Source organism: Dromiciops gliroides, chromosome 4 (assembly GCF_019393635.1).
Source record: "Dromiciops gliroides isolate mDroGli1 chromosome 4, mDroGli1.pri, whole genome shotgun sequence".
In the NCBI taxonomy this organism is placed as follows: Eukaryota; Metazoa; Chordata; class Mammalia; order Microbiotheria; family Microbiotheriidae; genus Dromiciops; species Dromiciops gliroides.
Genome location: NC_057864.1, coordinates 242,689,226 through 242,711,180, shown reverse-complemented (window position 1 = coordinate 242,711,180; position 21,955 = coordinate 242,689,226). Strand labels below are relative to the sequence as shown.

General features: G+C 44.2%; 1 protein-coding gene across 1 annotated transcript in view; it reads right to left on the bottom strand.

The window, feature by feature from the left end:
- Positions 1-21,955, bottom strand: part of ITPR3 (inositol 1,4,5-trisphosphate receptor type 3) — a 133,342-nt gene that overhangs the window by 99,809 nt on the left and 11,578 nt on the right. The window contains exon 2 of the mRNA XM_043963070.1: positions 6,048-6,118. Coding sequence (XP_043819005.1) covers positions 6,048-6,118 — 71 coding nt within the window. The remainder of the gene's footprint in view (positions 1-6,047; positions 6,119-21,955) is intronic.

The following is a 21,955-nucleotide window of genomic DNA, read 5'->3' as shown; positions in this document are numbered from 1 at the left end:
AATATTGAATAACAGAAGTGATAATGGACATCCCTGTTTCACTCCTGATCTTTTTGGAAATGCCTCTAACATCCCCATTACATATAATGTTTGCTGATGGTAGATACTGCTTACCATTTTAAGGAAAGCTCCATTTATTCCTGTGCTCTCTAGTGGTTTTAATAGGAATGAGTGCTGTATCTCATCAAAAGCTGCATCTATTGAGATAACCATATGCTTTTGGTTACTTTTGTGACTGATGTGGTTGATGATGTTGATACTCTTCCTAAAGTTGAACCAGTATACTTTCTACTTACTTTCTTGTGCAGGGGTTGTAGCCCCCCCTTCATGGCAGACTGATTCTTGTCTATCTTTACGTCCCTAGCTTTTTGCTCACAGTAAGTGCTTAGTGAACATTTGCTGAATTGTTGAATAAAGGGAAAGGGTTATGTTTGGGTGCCAATTGCTGTAGTCACGTCTTAAGTAGGGCTCCAGAAGGGGACCCCTTTGGGAGGGCTACACAGCACTGAGGCAGCTCAGGGCAGCAATACACGAAGATTCAAGAATCAAGAAACCCTAAAACAAGGAGGGAGAGAAGGCTGTTAAGATGGGGGGGAAAGGGGAGAGAGAGTGCAAATAATGGAGCGATGCAGCCAGTCAGGGCACATCTCACTGCCCGCTCAAACACGCACATACATATGTTTGCACATACATACCACCCATGTGTAACCAAGGGAAGCAAGCCAGAACCTCAGACTGCCCCAATTCCAGACGTGCTGAGCTCCAGCATCTCAGCTCCACTCTGAGCATGTCAGGACTTGGGGCTGGGTCTTGGAGGAGAGGCTGTAATGGAAAGAGAGCCAAGCAGGAGCTAACAACCCCTGAGGCCTGGAGATCGAACATGGGACTTATTACAGCTCCTGACAAACCCAGAGGGTGTGTGTGTGTGTGTGTGTGTGTGTGTGTGTGTGTGTGTGTGTGTTGGGCCCGGATGAGGGGGAGGGATTTAAGGGAGAAAGAAGAGAACATCTGAGGAAGAGTCAGGAAATGGAACTGGGCAAAAGAGAAAGCCTAGAAAACACCTCCTTCTTCTCTGCCCCTCACCCCAATTGTCCACACACACCTTCCCCCAAGCACATCCCCTTGATACCTATGTGATGTAGTGGGAAGAGTCAGGAGACCTAGATTTGAATCCCAACCCTGACACTGACTAGCTGAGTAACCTTGGCCATGCATCTCTTCTGTAGTCCTCAGCTTCTTCCTATGTAAAGGTTCGATAAATAATCCCTTCCACCACCTATTTGCCAGGTGAACATTTTGTAAACGTCTTAAAATACTATCAAAAGGTGAGTTGTACTGACAGCCTTGTGGGCCCTTTCCCTGGAGCTTGAGTCATCCAGCTACAGTACATCAAGGTCATGGCCCAAATCCCCACACCCTCTAATGCTCGTAGTCGGTAGAACATGCTCTCTAAGAGTTCTGGAACACCATCCTGGCTCTACCACCAATTCACTTAACAAGCATTGATTAAGGTCCTACTGTGTGCTAAGCACAGGGACACAGACAGAAGTAAAATACTCCCTGTCCTCAAGGAGCAGGGGGGATGGCAAGTAAGCAGGTACAAAAATACAAAGGAAATATAAACTAATTTGGGGGAGGGGAGCAGGACTCATGATTGAGAGAATCCGGAAAGGTCTCATTTACAAGGTGGATCTTGCTCTGGGTCTCAATTTCATATAAAACTATATAATGATGGGCTTATCATATGGTCTCCTCCCAACTTCAACAGCCTGTGCTCTATGACTTCACCACTGGCCACAGGGATAGTCAGACACCAATGGCCGATGGCCAGGGGATGGCAAGGCAGAGCCAGCTTCTGTGAGTTGGCCCTGGGGGAGGGAAGGAGGAGTAAAACTCCAGAGGAGCTAAATGGGCATGTGAATAACAGTATTTAGCCATTATTCATTTATTGTCCATCTGTCTGATTGTCCAACCATGCCCTTTTGTAGGCCTCAGGGTTCTGGGAAGGCCCTTGTGGTAAGGGTAAATATTCCTGGGAATAGATGGGATGCCCCTAAACTAGTACCAGCCAATAAATACAGTGACTTCTCCTGGTATTTATCACCCCTTTCTCTATCCCACTTCTAAATTAGAGTGGAGCTCTGCTGAGCAGTCAGAATAGGAGATAGGTGGGCACAGGCTGGCAAGGGTGCCAGGTAGCCAGCTTTCCCCCCACCCAGGGAACAATGGTTCCTCTTTGTGCCAGGCAGACAATTCCCCTGGCTCCAAATAAGGGTTGAAGAGGAGTCCAGAGACGCTTCTGCCCGCCCTACCACGCCACCTCTATTTGGCACTGCCTCTAGCCTTGGCAGCCCCACCCCAGGCAGGACCAGAAGCTGTAGAGACCAGACTAAGGGGGAGGGAAGAGGGCACTTTCTCCCAAGGGCTAGATAGGCCCTGGGTTGGAGGCCAGCTCCCTCCCCTCCACCACCATCTCAAAGCACAGTAGAGAGAACTAATGCCAAGGTGATGGCAGAATCTGGCACTGTTCAGAGTTGGAAGGGGGGCATACAGGCCCCTGGTATGGACATATTGGAAGGAGGGAGGGGGGAGAGCCCTTAGTCTGGCCTCAGATCTGGATGGTGCCACTCCCTAGCTTTGGGGAAATGGGGAGGAGGGGGGGAGGGTAGAGAGGGGGAGTCAATGCAGTATTTGTTCAGCAAAGTAGTTTTTTTGTTTTTGAAAATTGGCCTCAAACTCTCAACTCCAACCCCCAGGCAAATCTTCTGCCACACCCACCTTCCTGACATAACCCCAGCACACACACACACACACACATACACACACACACACATCCCCTTGCTGAAGCAAACATATCCAAGTTGGACATTTAGGTGCATAAGCACACATAACCTAGCCTCACACACAGACCCTTCCTTCAACATAGTCCTCCTCCTTCTTTCTCTTTCTTTCTTTCTTTCTTTCTCTTTCTTTCTTTCTTTCTTTCTTTCTTTCTTTCTTTCTTTCTTTCTTTCTTTCTTTCTTTCTTTCTTTCTTTCTTTCCTCCTCCTCTCTGTGTTCTCCTATGCCCTTTCTCTCTTTTAGTCTCTGTCCCTGACTTACCCATCTCTTTCTCTCTCTCTCTCTCTCTCTCTCTCTCTCTCTCTCTCTCTCTCTCTCTCCCCCCCCCACTCTTACTCATTCTCTTTTTCTTTCTCTTGGTCATTTTGTATCTTTCTTTACTCCCCACCTCACCAATCTCCTCTTACCCCACTTCCTTCTCTTTCTCCTGTGTCTGTTTCTCTCTCTCTCTCTCTCTCTCTCTCACACACACACACACACACACACACACACACACACACACACACACACACACACACACACACGCAGGCCGCGCGCACGCCTCCACATATTCCACCCTCTCAGCAGGGACCAGAGAAGAAAACCCTAGAAGGAATCCCAAATTCCCAAGGGGACCCCTCCCTATAGGGAGGAAGGGCCATCTCATGATCCTGCCAGAACTCTAGGGAAGGAAATCCCAAAGTGTTCTGCTGGAATTCTGTTTGCAAGTCCTTACTAGCACTGTCTAACCTAAATCTTCATAGCTTTGGATCTGCCAACTATGTAGGGGTCCAGGCTGTGACAGGAATAGGTCCTGGAAAGGCATCCTTACGTCTCTGTTCTTGTACCTGACAGTTCTAACCTTTGGGGTCCATTACAGGAGAAAGGTCAATTGGATTTGCAAACACAATAAAGCCCAAACAAATTTCCTCGAATTCTGGGCCTAATAGGGAGTTTTTCTAGGTTAAGTCATTTAGACCTGCCAGCCCTGGTAAGGACATGAGAGGACTTAGGCCTCTCACCTCTCTGGGTCCTTCTCAACAAAGCCTCTATCTAGACAATAATTCTTTTCTTTCTTTTTTTTTTTTTTTGGTGAGGCAATTCCCCAATTAAGTGACTTGCCCAGGGTCACACAGCTAGTAAGTGTTAAGTGTCTGAGGCCAGATTTGAACTCAGGTCCTCCTGACTCCAGGGCCGGTGCTCTATCCACTGTGCCACCTAGCTGCCCCTAGACAATAATTCTTAACAGAATAAGGTCCCCAGGGGAGATGCCCAGGTAGTCAGGCCTCTATATCTAAGTATTTCTCCCCACCCCTCAACTCTATGGCAGTGGGCAGAAGGTCTGGGAGAATAGTTGGGTCTTTTTAGAAAAACCTGGGCCCCAGGGACCAAAGAATCAGGTGTGGGGTAGGGAAAGGAATGACCTCCATCTTTCTTTCCCTGCTGACCTTTTGGGTCCTAGGTCATTTGGCAGCAAAATCCAGAAGGCACCGTCCCTACCAACACTGCATCCCACCTTCCAACTTGGCTGGTGGGGAGGGGGGAAATGCCTGGCAATGACATCAGGATTTCCTTAAAATCTGCAAATCTCCCAAAATCCCTTGGGAGAGCAATTCTAGGCTAATCTCTCCCCAAGCAGCCAGTGTGGGCAGGAATAGCACTGTGGCAAGCAAGATTGGCGTGTTCCTGCCTGCACCCTTACTCCACCCCACATGGCCTCACCCATCACGCCAGGAATCTGTCTGTCTGGCTCTCCCTTCCATCCCCAGTCACAAAAAATAATAATGAGGATGACACCTTCAATGTGTAAAGCATTTTCAGGCACATGATCTCCTCTGAATGTCACAACATCCAGGTGAGGTAAGCAGGGCAGGGCTTCACCAAGTGAAGAACTGAGGCCCATGGAGGAGAAATGACTTGCCTGAGGTCATATTCTAAATCAGAAATTCCCAAACCGTGGATTCAGATCCCTGCAGTGGAGGGGGGGTCGTCGGCTGGAATGGCTATAGAATTGTTTTGAAGGATCAAATGAGATATCATATAAAAATGCTTTGAAAATCTTTAAGCCTCTGTAACTGTTAGAAAGCTATTAGAGAGATAGTGAGACAAAGATAGAAATAGAAATAGATAGAGAGACAGTGGGACAGAGACAGAGAAAGCTATTAGAGAGATAGTGAGACAAAGAAATAGAAATAGAGAGATAGAGAGACAGTGGGACAGAGACAGAGAAAGCTATTAGAGAGATAGTGAGACAAAGATAGAAATAGAAATAGAGAGATAGAGAGACAGTGGGACAGAGACAGAGAAAACAAACTGCGTAAATTCTTATGTCCCCTCACAGAAACTTTGGAGGGAGCGGTGGGGTGAGGCCCAGAAGAGTAAGGTTCCACCTCAAGGGAAAAGGCCACAGGTAAGGAAGTGGAAGGAAAGCTGTTCAGGAATGAAGTAAGCATAGCTTGGCCCTACAAGAAAGACTCTGGTCCAGGGCCTCCCCAATCAGGAGAGCAGACCTTATGATTCTTAGTATTAAGGGATTCATGTGCAGTCACATATTTTCTCAATCAAAGAATATCTATAGTGCAACCACAATCCTGGGTATATTGAGGGAGGGGAGTGGTTTGGGATATTAAAAGAGATCTTTGTACCAGAAAAGTTGGAGAGACACTCACTAGTCCATAAAATGGCAGGGCCATGATACAAACCCAGGGTTCCTGATTTCCAAGGCTGGATGATTTGCTACACTCTCCATCACCTGCACTGTCTTCTCTTCATGATATGGAGAGCCCCTCCCTTCCTACCTTCTTGTTCAGTTTTCTGTCACATCCTACTCTTCATGATCCCACTTGGGGTTTTCTAGGTGTGGTTTGCCATTTCCTTCTCCAGCTCATTTCACAGATGAGGAAACTGAGGCAAAGAGGGTTAAGTGACTTCCCCAGGGTCAAATAGCTAGTGTCTAAGGCCAGATTTGAACTCATAAAGATAAGACTTCCTGATTCGGAATAAAGAAAGACTCATGAAGAGTCCTAACCAGGAACCCATTCTGGGCCAATGGAGGAATGTGACCTCCAGGAGGTGGGAAGGAGGGTTCTAGTGACAAGCCTCTTTGATTTTATGAAGGCAAGCTAGAAGCAGAAACCAAGAGACAGATGCCCTACATGGCCTCCCCCTTCCCCCTACTGCTCATTCTATTTGCTTGCAATTCAGGGCAGACTGCTTGAAACACTTACCTCGGAACTTCTTTGGTGGGTTTTCCAAATCACCAGCGGCGGGCTCCACCACGCAGCGGTCATCCACCAGCCTGTGAAACAGAGCAGCCCCATCAACAACAAATTCAACCCAAAAAACACTTTACTGAGTGCCTCTAGCTGTATGTGCATGGCATTGTAGAAGACTCAACTTTGAGTAAGATCATAGCATCTGGGGCAGCTAGATGGCGCAATGGATAGAGCACTGGCCCTGGAGTCAGGAGTACCTGAGTTCAAATCCGGCCTCAGACACTTAACATTTACTAGCTGTGTGACCCTGGGCAAGTCACTTAACCCCAATTGCCTCACAAAAAAAAAAAAAAAGATCATAGCATCGTAGGTTGAGAGCTGGAAGGAGCCTTAGAGGCCACGGGATCGAACCCGTTCATTTTACAGATAAGGAAACTGAGGCCCAGAAGTTGTGACTTGCCCAAGGTCACACAGTTAGTGACAGAGGCAGGCTGTCAGAGACAGAGCTCTCTGACTCCAAAACCAACAGTTTCTACTATACTATGCAACTTCTTTTTTTAAAAAAAATATTTTGTTACATTTTGAGTTCTACAGGTCTCCCTCCCTCCCCTCTACCCAACCCCCCATTAGAGAAGGTCAGTGTGTGTGTTTGTGTGTGTGTGTGTGTAACCATACAATATATACTTCCATATACCAGTTCTTTCTCTGGAGGAGGATAGAATTTTCCTTCCTAAAATCCTTTGCAGTTGATTTGAATATTCATATTCCTCAGAATAGCTTAGTCATTCACAGTCACTCTTTGAACAACACTGCTGTTACCGGCTACAACATTCTCCTGTTTCTGCTCATTTCACTCTGTATTATTTCACACAAGTGTTTCCATGTTTTTTTCTAAATTCAACCTGCTTGTCACTTCTTACAGCACAGTCACATACCACATCTTATTCAGCCATACCCCAGTTGATGGGCATCCCCTCAATTTCCAACTCCACTACTTTTTTTTTTTTTTTGAGGCAGTCCAGGTTCACACAGCTAGTATCTATCTGAAGCTGGATTTGACCTCAGGTCCTCCTGACTCCAGGGCTGGTGCTCTAACTACTTTGCCACCTAGCTGCCCCCTCCATTACTTCTTAAAACCTCCTCAAATTCCTTCAGGATTGGAGTTAAGGTAGGAAGATCAGGAAAGGTTTCATGAAGAAGGAAGAAAGGAAGCAAGATTGTTACAGATTGCTTTAGACCAAGGACATATGTCTGAATCCTGGCTATGCTGCTGAGTGGGTAACCTTGGGCAATTAATTTACTCTCTGTAAACTTCAGTTTCTTCATCTGTAAAATGAAGGTGTTCAACTTAAATGGCCTTGCAGGCCCCTTAAATCTATGGTCCTATATCAGCAAAGAGAAAGCCCCACCCTCCATCTCTTGTCCCACCAGAGACTCCCTCCCCTCTAACCCCTCATGTAGCTGTAGTATGATATGGGGGGAAGAGCAGAAAATTCCCCCCAGCATACTCGGCTACAAACACAGGAACTCCCTCAGGATCCCTTAAGTATTTCCATTAGGGTTTCATCAATTCCTGTTAAGCACCTCTTTTTTCCAGATTCTTCTTTTAAAATGTAAATATCCCAGGGAAAGAGTCATTCCTTAGGTCCCTAATACCTTAAAGTGAGTTTACCAGATCATTTTCCCCTCAGAGAGAAGGAGCTAGCATAGCATGAGACAATTAAAACTCAGGATTAGGGTTCATGATGGGGGGGGGGAGTGTTCAGTGAAAACAAAATGCAGGAAATCCAGTTTTCATTGGAGACTTCACCACTGTGAATTACTACCTCTAACACCACAGGTTGGCATTCATGCCCTGAACCCTGTGCCTGTGTAGGCCTCCTGAATAGCTCCCAACACCATGATTGGTGACTCCCCCCATCCATGAGGACAGAAAGACACTCTCAGAATGAAAGATTCCCAGCACATACTGGACCTACGCATGACGGATTATACATAAATAACATATACATGATAAGTGTGTTTTTGTCCCCAGGTTGGGCACAGACAGAGGAAGACCTCAGGATGACGGACTGTTATTGTTTACCGGCTGGGGTGAGAGCTAACCTACTGATGTTTTACAGAGCTACTGTTTTGCTCTGTGGATATACCTATTCTAGGGACAGAATGAGGAGGGCCCCAGGACCAAGATCTGTCTGAGTGGCTCCCTATCCTTCTGCCCATCCAGCTGGCTGGCTGGCTGGTTGTCTCACAGCCCCCAAGAGACAAACAAGATCTTCCTCTTTGGACCTCACTGTAGAATAAAGAGATTGGACTGAATGATTCCTAAAGTCCCTTCCAGCTCTGACATTCTATGTTTTTATCAGTGTAACTATGAAAACTTACTAAAAACACTGTGAGACACCGGAAAAGGCATTGTCTTCTGGGCCAAGAGGATCAGAGTTCAAATCCTACCTCTCTCACTACCTGTCTGATATTGGGTGAGTCACTTAAACTCTCTGGGCCTCAGTTTCTTTGTCTTTAAAATGGACTAGATGACCTCTAAGGCTCCTTCCAGCTTCTAAATCCAGATGTATCCCTAAGTGCTTAGCACAATGCCTTGAAAACAATAAGCACTTCATCAATTTTTTCATTCATTCATTGAACAATATCCCCCTCCTCAGGTGACTACCCTGGTGCCCCTTAGACCTGCCTCCTCTCCTTTTTTGCTTCTTCCATCCTCTCCTCTCCCCCATAATAGAAACATACACATCTTCAGTTTCAGGGGGATAGAGTTGTCAACAGAAGGCATCCTGCAGGGGTTGGGGTCTAATCTTAGAGGGGTGGAAGCAGGGTGGAGAAGTCTATGAATCCAGTCATCCACTATCCAGGTCACACTGACACTGTTCACTGAATTGGCAGAAAAGGAGTGGGACTGAGACTGTCCTCTCTTCATATCTCCTACTTACTTTGAACCTTAGAAGAGCAACCCTAAAGTTAACCCTCAGGATTTCATCAGTTCAGAAACCCTAGAATCAGTTGGTTCTCCTAAGCTTCCCCACAACACTACTACTGTCCAAGGAAAATTTAGATGGCCCAGAGCCCCTCAGTTAGATAGAATTCCAGCATCAGATTTAGAGCTGAAAAGTGTTTAGAAGTCATCTGGTCCTCATTTTACTGAGGGGGAAACTGAAGCAACCCAAAGAGGTAATTTGTCATTTGTCCAGTGACAGCATCAGTGTTAGGGATAAATAAAAAGGTAGAAGAAATGATAGACAATGATGTAAAGTTGTCATCTCTTTGTCTTGAATACACCTAGTGTGCTAGGATATTTAAAGGATTTCAAATTCAAGGCTGCTCCTCTCTCAGAGATCCCTCCATAATCCTTGCTCTTGGGGAGTTGCTGGTCTAATCCAAGAGACAAGGGAACCTACCTGGTCCCCTCAAATCCCAATTCTGAGACACACAGATGTGAAAAGGGGATGCTTAAGAAGTAACACGCAAAAGAGAGGAAATGAATCTCTGGAAGACCTCGGTTTTGAGTAGGGTTTAGAAGGAGAATGATACAGATTAGCCAAGAAGGGAGAGATCATTGGAGCTAGAGTTGGAAGGGGCTTTTTGAAGACTATTAATCCAGGAGTTTTTAACCTAGGGTTCATGAACTGTACACACACACACACACACACACACACACACACACACACACATATACACGCACTACATTTCAATATAATTAGATTCCTTTGTAATCCTATTGTATTTTATTTTATGCCTTTAAAAATGTTATTCTAAAAAGGGATCCATAGGCTTCAGAGGGCAGCTAGGTGAAGCCATAGATAGAGCATGAGACCTGGAGTCAAGAAGACTCACCTTCCTGAGTTCAAATCTGTCCTCTGATCCTAACTAGCTGTGTGAACCTTGTCCAGTCACTTAACCTTGTTTGCCTCAGTTTCTTCATCTACAAAATGAGCTGGAGAAGAAAATGGCAAACCACTCCAGTATCTTTCCCAAGAAAACCCCAAATCAGGTCATGAAGAATCAGACACAACTGAAAATAACTGAACAACCACCACCACAGGCTTCACTAGACTGCCTGAGGGGTCCATGACACACACACAAAATTAAGAACTCCTGATGTAATCCAATCTTTTTAATTTTTTTTATAAGTTGATATTTATTTAGTACTTTAGGATTCACAAATGACTTGACATATTATTTGATCCAACAATCCTATTTGATAACTGCTGTAAGCGTTATTCTTTTTTTTTTTGTGAGGCAATTGGGGTTAAGTGACTTGCCCAGGGTCACACAGCTAGTAAGTGTTAAGTATCTGAGGCCGGATTTGAACTCAGGTCCTCTTGACTCCAGGGCCGGTGCTCTATCCACTTTGCCACCTAGCCACCCCCAAATCTTTTTAATTTACAAATGAGGAAACTGAGATGCAGCCCATGACTTGCCCAAGGTCACAGAGTTGGTAACTAAGAGAACCAGGATTCAAAACTACATCCTCTGGGTTCAAATCCAACATTCTTCCCACTGTGAGCAATGGATGAGAGAGAAAAACTAGACACCTGCAGGTAAGGGGCAAGGGATCAGAGTTTGCTATTTACGCAGGAATGAAGAATAAAGAAAGGAACTGATGAGGGAGAGGGGGAGGAGAGGAGGGCAGTAGGTCCAACAGATGACTAAAGACCAAACTGTATATATCTGAATTTGAAAACAACCTATAGTAGCTGTAGGCAAGGTCAGCAGAATCTAACAGCCATCTTCATGGTATGAGTGAAGAGACCTCCCTGAAGATGCCCCTTTCCTAAAAATATCCTCACACCCAGTCAGCCATAGCACCTGGAATTTCTACATATTGGCTCCTTCCTCTGGGCCAGGGACCTACATTTACCATCAGGGAGGAGTAACCCATTAAGCCATTATCAGTCACTAAGAGATTAGCAGGAATTACTTTATCAGAAATCACTTTATCAGATCAGTCTGTAACCTAGCACAGAGTAAGGCCCAGAGGGGATGGGACACAAGACAGGTAAATCTAGAAGAGGGAGTCGAGATCAGATCCTAAAGAGAGGAGGAACCGAATGTCTTAGAATTCCAGAATGCCCAAGGGGTGAGAGGTCAGCATAGAAATTGCCCCCCCTCCCCCTCCCCCAACAGAGGTCTGGACTGCAGTGGTCATGAAATCCTCCCAAGAAATTCTCCCAACTTCCCTCTACCACCAGCACCACAATCACACAGCCATGAGCCCCTTATCGTCTTCTGTGCCAGCATGCAAGTAATGAGAAACATCACACTTTTCAAAGGGAGTGGGGAGTGGTACAAGGAGGAAGCTCCTGCCACTTCACCAGGGCTCTCCCATACAAGTGAAATTCAGGTCAGCAGCCTCAGGGCCCCTGCTGCTGCTGCTCCTGTTACTGTTGCTACTGCTGCTACTATTACTATTATTGTCGCTGCTACTGTCACTGTTGCTGCTGCTACTGTTACTGTTGTTGCTACTACTGTTACTGTTGCTGCTGCTGCTGCTACTACTACTACTACTACTACTACTACTACTACTACTACTACTACTACTACTACTACTACTGCTGCTGCTGCTGCTGCTGCTGCTACTGCTACTGCTGCTGCTCCTGCTGCTACTACTACTGTTACTGTTACTGCTATTGCTGTTACTGTTGCTACTGCTGCTGCTACTGTTACTATTGCTGCTGCTTCTACTGTTATTGTTGCTGCTGTTATTGTTACTGTTGTTGCTACTGCTACTATTACCATTTCTGCTGCTGCTACTGTTACTGTTGTTGCTGTTGCTGCTGCTTCTGCTATGGCAAAAACAGCCTTGGCCTGCCCAGCTGCCAACCTTGGAGTCCCTCCTACTTCCAGGACAGATGCAGGGTTCCCAAGAGACCCTGGAGGCAGGTGACAAGTGAAGAAGACAGAGTAAGTTGTTTCTCAAGCCCCTTTTCTTGTGAATGCCACCATGATATACCCCCTCTCCTTTCCCATGGGGAGGTTTATAAGACTCCTATCAAAGCCCTCATGGCCTAAAGGCTACCCAAGATAAAGAAGTCATTCCTAATACAAGTCTCCTCCTTGGGAGAAAGATGGTATGGTTAAAAAAAAAAACAAAACACCTGCCTCTGGATTCAGAGAACCTATACTCAAACCCCTCCTTTATCACTTACTATCTGTGTTACTTTTGAGCAAATGACTGCATTGCTCTGGGCCTCAATTTCCCCAATTGTAAAATGAGACAGTTGGATACGACAACTGAGGTCTCTTCTGGTTCTGACTCTACAATCCTTTAATGCCTCAAGTCTCTCGTTGATTAATTAACTAATTAAACAAACATTTGTTTAATGTCTACTATGTACTAAGTACTATGCCAGGCACTAGAGAAAGCACAAACTCCCCACTGTCATCATGGTGTACATAGTAGTACAGTGGAAAGTAGACTGGCTCTGGAGTCAGTCTTTATTTTAAAGTCTTGTCTGACTCTTGGTAACTCCATTTGGGATTTTCTTGGCAGAGATACCGGAGTGGTTTGCCATTTCTTTCTCCAGTGTGGCTCCATTTTACAAATGAGTAAACTGAGGCAAACCGGGTCAAGTGACTTGCCCAGGGTCACATACCTAATAAGTGTCTGAGGCCAGAAATGAGCTCAGAAAGACAAGTCTTCCTGACTCTGGGGCACCTAGCTGTCCCCTGAAGCCCATGGACCCCTTCTCAGAATAATGTTTTAAAGGCATAAAATAAACTACATAAGATTAAAATTATACCTGGAGTCAGAGGACCTGGGTTCAAATACAACCTCTGACAGGTTAGCCTCCCTGGGTCTCAATTTCCTCTACTATAAAATGGGGGAAGGTGGGGAGTTTGAACCATATGACCTTTAAGGATTCTTCCAATATGGGCATTATACATTTCAAAACACACCCACAATTAATTAGAATACACAATTATATGTAACAATTACCTCAGAAAGGCCAAAACAAAGTGCTATGCAATTTTCAAGGGGAGAGGTCTTTATTAATGCAAGGAACTAGGGAAGGCTTCTTGGCAAAGGTGGCATCTGGGTTGGTTTTAAAAGGTAGGTAAGTATTGGACAAGTGAAGAGGGCTAGCAATCACAGTTCCATCTAAAGTCACAGTAGGACTTAGGGGAACTGCCAGGAATTGTTTCTACTCCCTTCCTCCTGAGCAATCATCACCCCCTCTATGTGGGTTTATTTTTATCCTGCAACTTTGCTAAAGTTGTTAATAATTTCAAGTAGTTTTTTAGTTGATTCTCTAGGATTCTCTAGCTATACCTAATATATCTGCAAAGAGTGATAGTTTTGTTTCCTCATTACCTATTCTAATTCCTTTAATTTCTTTTTTCTTCTCTTATTGCTATAGCTAACACTTCTAGTACAATATTAAATAATAGCGGTTATAATGGGCATCTTTAAAAAAAATAATGGGCATCTTTGCTTCACCCCTTCATGTATTAAGAAGGCTTCTAGTTTATTCCCATTACAGATAATGCTCACTGATGGGTTTTGGATAAATATTATTTATCATTTTAAAGTAAGCTCCATTTATTCCTGTGTTCTTTCATGTTTTTAATAAGAATGGGTGCTGTATTTTGTCAAAGGCTTTTTCTGCATCTATTAAGATAATCATATGATTTCTGTTGGTTTTGTTATTGATATAGGCAATTGTGGTGATAGTTTTTCTAATATTGAACTAACCCTGCATTCCTGAAATAAATCACACCTGGTCATAGTGTATGATCCTTGTGATATATTGCTGTAATCTCTTTGCAAGTATTTTATTTAAATTTTTCATCAATATTCATTAGGGAAATTGATTTATAATTTTCTTTCTCTGTTTTGGCTCTTCCTGGTTTGGGTATCAGCACCATGTTTGTCTCCTAAAAGGAATTTGCTAGGACTCTTTCTTCACTTATTTTCTCAAATAGTTTATATAATATTGGGATTAATTGTTATCTAAATGTTTGGTAGAATTCACTTATATCACCCCCTCTAAAGACTGAGTTTAAGTCTTTGGTAGGAATTCACTCTAGCCTCACCCTTGGGAGAGAGAGGAAAAGCATCTGTATTTATTAAACTAACATAGCCCACAGGTGTCCATAAGTACCCACACACCTGGCCCTGTGACCTATATTCTCTATTCATACAGGCCATTCCCTAAAAAAAAAAAAAAAATTCAGCATCAGCTCATGTTACCTCATAAGAATTTAGGACAACACCATGGCCACTTGCCCTTCAAATAGGCTCTAGCTAAACTCAGGGGAAGGGACAGATACATCACCAAGCTAGAAGGGACCAGAGTAGAGTCAACATTTGAACCCAGGTCCTCTGATTCCAAATCCAGGGCTTTCCCCACAATACTACCCATAGCTCTCTCTTTTCCTCCTATTTCTTGAACAAGGGGCCCCAACGCACCTCTCCATCTCCCATGACCCTCCTGTACAAATCCTCTGCTCCAGTCAGCCTGGTCTCTTTTTCTATCCAGTCCATACACAAGGTTCATTTCCACTTCTGGTTCTGCTCTTCTCCCTGGAATGCTCTTCCCTCTTCTCTAAATTTGATCCATCCCCCCCTCTCAAATCCAGCTTATGCCCTTTCTCCTCTGAGACTGTCTCCTTCTTGATTTACTACTTTAACCCACAGTCGTCTTTCGCTTCTCTGATCTCCCATGGTATTGAACCAAAACATCAGAGGACTTGAAGCCAGACAACATGGAAATTGACTAATTCAACTCACCTATTCTACAGAGAAAGAAACTAAGATCCAGAGAGGTTAATTTTGCCCAATGTGATTCAAGTAACAGCAGACCTATTTTGAAAACATGTCTTCTGCCTCCAAACCCACTGTTGTTTCACTTATATTAGCTTCAGGGATTCTTTATCACTTCCCAAACCTTCAGTCTGACATTCAAGACCCAAAAATCACCCTCCCAGTCCAACCTTATCTCCCACTGCAGCCCCTGCAAAATCTATGTTCCACTAAGCTGGACTACTTATTATCTCCTATCTCCAACAGCCTCACTACACACTGAATGTTCTGCCTTTATCATGGGCTACTGAAATCAAAACCCAGTTCAAATGCCACCTCTTCCAAGAAGCCTTCTCTGATCCTCTTCTACAATGGAAAATGGTCTTTTGGTCCTCAGACCTTAGAAAGCATGTGACTTGCATGTGCCTTACACACTTGTATTCCATGTTATAGCTACTTGTGTCCTATTAGGATATAAGCTCTCACAGAGCAACATCTGGTTCTCAGCTGATCTTTTTTTTTAATCTCCCTGTATGCCTATCAGGGCATTCTGAACAAAGTAGACCTTTAATAAATTTGTGATAAACTGGCAGACAGGCAGACAAAGGGGAAAGAGAGAAGAGAACAAGCATTTATTATGTTCCAGGCACTGTACTAAGCCCTTTACAAATAGTATCTCATTTGGTCCTTACAACAACTCTGAGAGGTAGGTGCTATTATTAACCCCATTTACAGTTGAGGAAACTAAGGCAGATAGACATTAAGTGACTTGCCCACGTTCACATAGCTAGTAAATGTTTGTGGCTGGATTTGAACTTGGGTCTTCCTGACTCCAGGCCCAGGCATCTAATTCACTGCACTACCTAGCTGCCACTAGACAAATGTTGAAGATGCTGACAGTGATAGGATATGGTGGGGCTGAGCAGTGAAAGTTACTGCTGCCTTATTCTGTCCTATGGAAAGGTCCTATACCAGTACCCCCAAGACCTTAACCAGAAGCATTTATACCCCCAAGTCCTTGAGCATTTCAGAGTAATCACCACCTCAAGGAAGTTAGACCTGCTCTGCCCAGTGTGGACTTTGAGATTTAGCTTAAGAAAGGCATGACGGAAGGGGCAGGGGCAGGGGCAGGGTAGGGCAGTAGGGAGATTAGATAAGGGAGAAAGACTCCCAAGAGAGGAAGTACTCTGGGGTCTAAATATTGGAGATGATCATGGGAATTCTCATAAGGGGTGGGATTGAGGACTTCATTGTTACCTTCCTCATCTCTGACAGAAACAGAACTATAGAGTAGGAAGGATTGATTTATGCTAGTCAAAAATGAAGAGCACTCTTGGTTGGGGGAGATGTCAGGACTGTATAAAAGGGAATGGAGCACCAAAGAAAAAAGAAAAGGACCCATATGTAATAACACCTTTATTAATGGTGGCAAAATAATTGGAAACTAAGGGAGTTCCCATCATTGGGAAAATGGTTGAACAAAATATGGTGTATGAATGCAACAGAATATTGTTTTGTTGTAAAATAAAAGACAAAAACAAAAAGTTTCTCTATTTCAGTGAAACCTACAAAGACTTGAATGAATGAATGCAGAGTGAAGTAAACAGAACTAAAAGAACAATTTATATAATAATAACATTATAGAGAAAAGCAACTTTGAAAGACTTAAGAACTCTGTTCAACATAATGATCAACCACAATTCCACATGATTGATGATGAAACAAACTACCCACTTCCTGACAGTGAGGTGATGGACTCAGGGGTACAGAATGAGTTGGGGGTGGGTTTTTTGCATAGTCAATGAGGGAATTTATTTTTCTTAGCTAAGCATATTTGTTACAAGAGTCATCTTTTTCTTTTTTCTTTTTCAATAGAAAGGACATGGGAAGGGGAGAAAATTGATTTTTGTTAATTGAAAATAAATAAAGCTAAATTTTAAAAAATATAGATGGAGGCTGTGGGATTCCTGTCTTTGGAACTCTCATGCTAAGGACCCCCTGATCACTCACTGTGGAATCTAGTGACAGAGGTAGAAAATATGAGTAGGCAGTAAGAAAGAAAAGCCCCATATAACAAAAAACTCATACCTCCACTTTTTATGGTAGCAAAGAACTGGAAACTTAAGTGGGTGAATGGCTAAACAAATTTTGGTACCTTGATGTAATGGAACATTATTGTGCCATGAAAAACAATGAAGATGAAGAATTCAGAGAAACACAGGAAGACTTGTGTGAGCTGATTAATATGGATTGAAGAACATGGAAAGCAGGCAGCTATGTAAGGTAGGTAGACCAGTGGATGGTGTATTGGACTTGGACTCGGAAAGCCCTGAAAATGAATGCTGCCTCCCACAATCCCTAAATCTATGACCCTGGACTAATTACTTCTGTCCTCTGGACTTCAGTTTTCCCATCTGTAAAATGAGAGGGAAAAAGGAAGATTTGATAACCTCTAAAGTCCCTTCTAGCTCTAAACCACAGATTTACAATCAGAAATAGATATTCAATCTATGATCCTATAATATGCAAAAGGACTACAATAATCTAAACCAAAAGAACACAGAAAGGTAAGCCAAGTATTGCATAACTGTAATAAGCAATCTTGGTCTAAGAGAACAGATTAGAAAATGAACCTCCTTCCTTTCCACAGCGATGTGAGGGACTATGGATTTAGAATGTTGTATACATTTTTAGATGTGATGGCTATGTCAATATAAACAAAAGTCATTAATAAAATTTCAATTTAAAGAAAGAAAGAAAATTGGGGGAGGTGATAAAAAATAGCAAGAACTATACAATCAACAGCTAGGTGGAGCAGGAGATAAAGCACCGGCCCTGGATTCGGGAGGACCTGAGTTCAAGTTTGGCCTTGGACACTTGACACTTACTAGCTGTGTGACCCTGAGCAAGTCACTTAACCCTCATTGCCCTGCCCCCCAAAAAAAAGAAAAGAAAAAGAACCATACAATCAAATTGAAAACACTGGATGGGAGGGAGGTGGGGGGGGCACTAAGTTTCCTTTGTCATGTGTTAAGGTGAGGGTTCGGGTCTTCTTATCATGTGGTCGCCATACAGGTACACTTTCTCTGTTTTTCTGTGTCAGGCTTTCGAATATTTTCCTCTGGCTGTGTGATGTGACCTTTGATCCCAAACCCCTATTTTTCCCCGCAGAAGCTGCATGTTGGTAGGGCAGAGCCCCCAGGTCTGGCTTGGCGGAGTGGCTACTTTGTTCCTGGCCTTCCTGTGAATACACTCTCTGCTCTCCACCTACTCCTACCTGTGGCTGTTCCCCAGAGCCTTCTCCATGGCCACACTGTGGCCCCCACTGGCTCGGATTATATCACTGGCTTCGTCTCAGTCATCTTCGTCCCCTGCCCCAATGACAAGATCACCAAGAATATTGCCAGGTCTATGGTGGAGAAGTGATTGGCTGCCTGTGTCAATTTGGTACCTCATATTACATCTGTCTATGAATGGAAAGGAAAGATTGAGGAAGACAATGAGGTGATGATGTTCTGTTCATCCATATGAAGTGGTTGAAGTGATTGCATTGCCCATGCAACAAGGGAACCCCCCATACCTTCACTGGGTAAAAGATAGCACCACTCCTCAATGATGATCCTATTTTGATGACTTTTGATCCTACTCTGATACCTTCTACATTCTCTCGTGTTCTTTAATAAACCCTATCCCCAGGGAGGAAAAAAAAGAACTAGACAATTCCCCCAGTCTTGAAACCAGAACTTAGTAGAACTCCTCAAAAGGAGCTTAGGTCTGAGTAGAGGAAGGGAAAAAAGTCAGCCTGTGGTGGGGGTGGGGGGATGTGAGGAAATAATGGTTAAAGCCAATCACAGTTATTCCTGAGATCTTCTCAGGGATACTAGAGGTGGCTGAAATCAAACACTTGGCTTAGCAAAGATCAGACTTAGATTGGTTAAAAAAAAAAAAATCAAGGGGCAGCTAGGTGGCGCAGTGGATAGAGCACAGGCCCTGGAGTCAGGAGTACCTGAGTTCAAATCTGACCTCAGACACTTAACACTTACTAACTGTGTGACCCTGGGCAAGTTACTTAACCCCAGTTGCCTCACTAAAAAAAAAAAAAATCAAAGGAAGCAAATCTAGAAACCATTCACTCAAACTTACTCCTTTCACAGATGAAGAAACTGAGGCACAAAGAGAGAAAATTACTTTCCCCAAGGGCAAAAATCAAATAAATAGCAGAGTTGATACTGGAACAGCCTAGTTTCAAATAAAGGCAAAATTACCTTTCACAACAGGCAAGGGAGAAGGGCTGAGGGAACTGTCTTGGACACAGAAATGGACTGTAAATAAGGGTAGGGCTTTCTGGGTGCAACAGCCTTGGAACTGTCAGCAGGGCAGAGGAGGGTATTAGTAAAATCAAGGTGTGAAGGGGTGGGGGGGGGGCCAGGAGGAGAGGAAGGGGAGGAATCTTTAAGGAGGCCAAGATTTTATAAACATTAAGACTCTGTATAAAGGACAGCTAAATGGTGCAATGGATAGAGCACCAGCCCTGGAATCAGGAGGACTTAAGTTCAAATCTGGTCTCAGACTCTTACTAGCTATGTGAACCTGGGCAAGTCACTTAACCTCAATTGCCTCAAAAAAAAAAAAAAGACTGCATAAATGAATGTCATTATTATCACATTAAGTATTAGTACTAATATGATCCTCAAACAGGGTTGAGAGGAACAAGAGGAAGAGGGGCAGGTACCCTTTCAAAGCAGTGCCAGCCCAGATGATCTGTGACTAGACTGCTCATACTGTGAGCTCCAGATAAGATTTTCATGCTCTTCAGAAATCCCTCTTTTCCTTCAAGGCCTCAGCTCCATTCCTATATCCTCTATGAAACTTTTCCTGACACAAATGATCTCTTTCAGGCCTTTCTATGGACTTCTCCTTTGTACTTAACATATACTGCCTTGTATCAGTTACCTGTGTAAATATGGCTCCCCCTATTAGGAGCCTTCTGAGGTGGCTAGGTGGCCCTGGACTGAGAAAGACCCTAGTTCAAATTCAGCCTCAGATACTTGCTAACTGTATGACCCTGGGCAAGTCACTTAACCCCTGATTGCTTCAGTTTCCTCTATTGTAAAATGAGGATAATAGCACCTACCTCCCAGGGTTGTTGTGAAGCTCAAATGAGAAAACAGCTCCTTGCACTCAGTAGGGGCTTAATAAATACTTATTCCCTTCCTTATTTATAAGCAGGATCATTACTTTTTTAAAGAAACCCCTAAACCTAACCTCATGCCAAACTGCAACCTCAAAACCCCCTACAATACAAATCACAAACCTAACAAAAATTCTCACCTTGACCCTAACTTTAACCTTAACAACAACTCTGACCCTGACTTTACCCATACGCCTCTTGCTCTTTCTAGTTCCTCCATGACCTTAGAATGGGGACCTACCTGCTGCTCCCATTTTATAGATATGAAACCCAAAGCCCAAAAAGGTAGGCAAAACAGCCGGAGGCTGATATCAGTGCAGCTATGACCAGTCCCCTCAGGCCAGGGCTTGGACGCCTCCTGTAAGATTCCATTTGCCCATCTTAGATGTGAACACAGGGTCCTGAGCCCGTATTCTCCCTCTCCCTAGTACTATGAACTTTCTCTCATCTGTGACCCTTTCTCCTTACTCAGTGTAGGCTCTGATTTGCCAGAGGAGAGAGGGATGGATGGGGGAAAGATGGAGAGTGAAAGAACAGATGGAGAAAAGAATTTGCTAACCAAATAAGCAGGTGCTGGAGTCGGGGGCAGACCCACTATGTCGACACAGCTCTGGCTTTGTATTTGTTTGCCCCAGGTGACTGCCTCCTATACACCACCTTCACATTAATCTTCCTAAAACACTGCTTCCATCACAGCACACCCTAACACAAAGATCCTCTGCTGCACAATTTGGCAAGACTACATGCTGGCTTTCAAGGCCTGTCCACCATCTGACACGACCCTACTGAGACAACCACTACTCCCCAACACCCACTCCATAAAAGTTTGGAATCAGAGGACCTTGGCTCCAGAGCTCTGCCGCTGGCTATGTGGGTGACCTTGTTCTTGCCACTTGTTCTTGGATCCACTCAGGTCCTGCTCTGCCTTATGAATGGGATATGCTCACCCCCACCTCAAAAAAAAAAAATCCTGCCTGGGAAGCCTTTCCCTTATTTCTGTCCTTCCAAATCCTATGACTCCATGGTCCACCTAGAGCCCCATCTTCTCCACGATGCCAGCTCTTAACTGATCTCCCTTCTTTGAACCCTAAAGTCTTAACCTCTAGTCTGAACTACAGAACACAGGCAGGCCTAAGAGCACCAGTCCTTGCAGTAATAAATCCTATATGTAATTACTTGTGTGACCACAGACTCATCTCTCTGAACATCATCTGCAAAATGGGGATAAGAAGACTTACAACCTGCCCTTGGGGATACTCTACCCCCAAATGAAACGGGAAATGAAGTCTACCGAGAATTGTTGAGGCTGTGGGATGGAGCCCTGCATCCCTCCTTCTGGTTCTTTAAAGGGTCATAGACCGAAAGCTGAAAGGAGCCTTAGAGGTAATTTAGACCACTACTACCCCTTGCTTGTTTTACTGCTGAGGGAACCAAGGTTTTGATGGGTTAAATAGTTTACCCAAGATCACTTGGACAGAAAGCAGCAGAAGCAGGATTTGAACCCAGGTCCTCTGACTGTTCTTTCTGCTGTATTAATCCTGCCTCTTGGCTGTGGTAAGGTGTCAGACCATAAATATGTTAGAAAGAAAGCCTAGGGACTTATTTGGGAAAACAAAAACAATAACAACAGCAACGATAATAATAATGAGTTGATATTTCTATGCAGCAGTTTGAGGAGATTTCCCCCGAAACCCTGAGCTAAGCTAACCCAGCCCCACACTCACTCCTAGAGAAATCAGGATAGGAACGGAGAGGAGGGGAGGTGTGGAGAAAGAGGAAGAAGAACAGGAGATGAGACAGACACAGCCAAGGCTGCCTCACCTCCAAGATCACTGCCTACCCTAGAGGCTTCCATACAGAAAGTTGTCCCAGGCTGCCCCAGCCCTACAGTGTTCCCAGCATCTGAAGGGGGGGTCACAAGAAACCTGTGAACTGACTGAACTCACTCAGGTCCAGGGACCACAAACA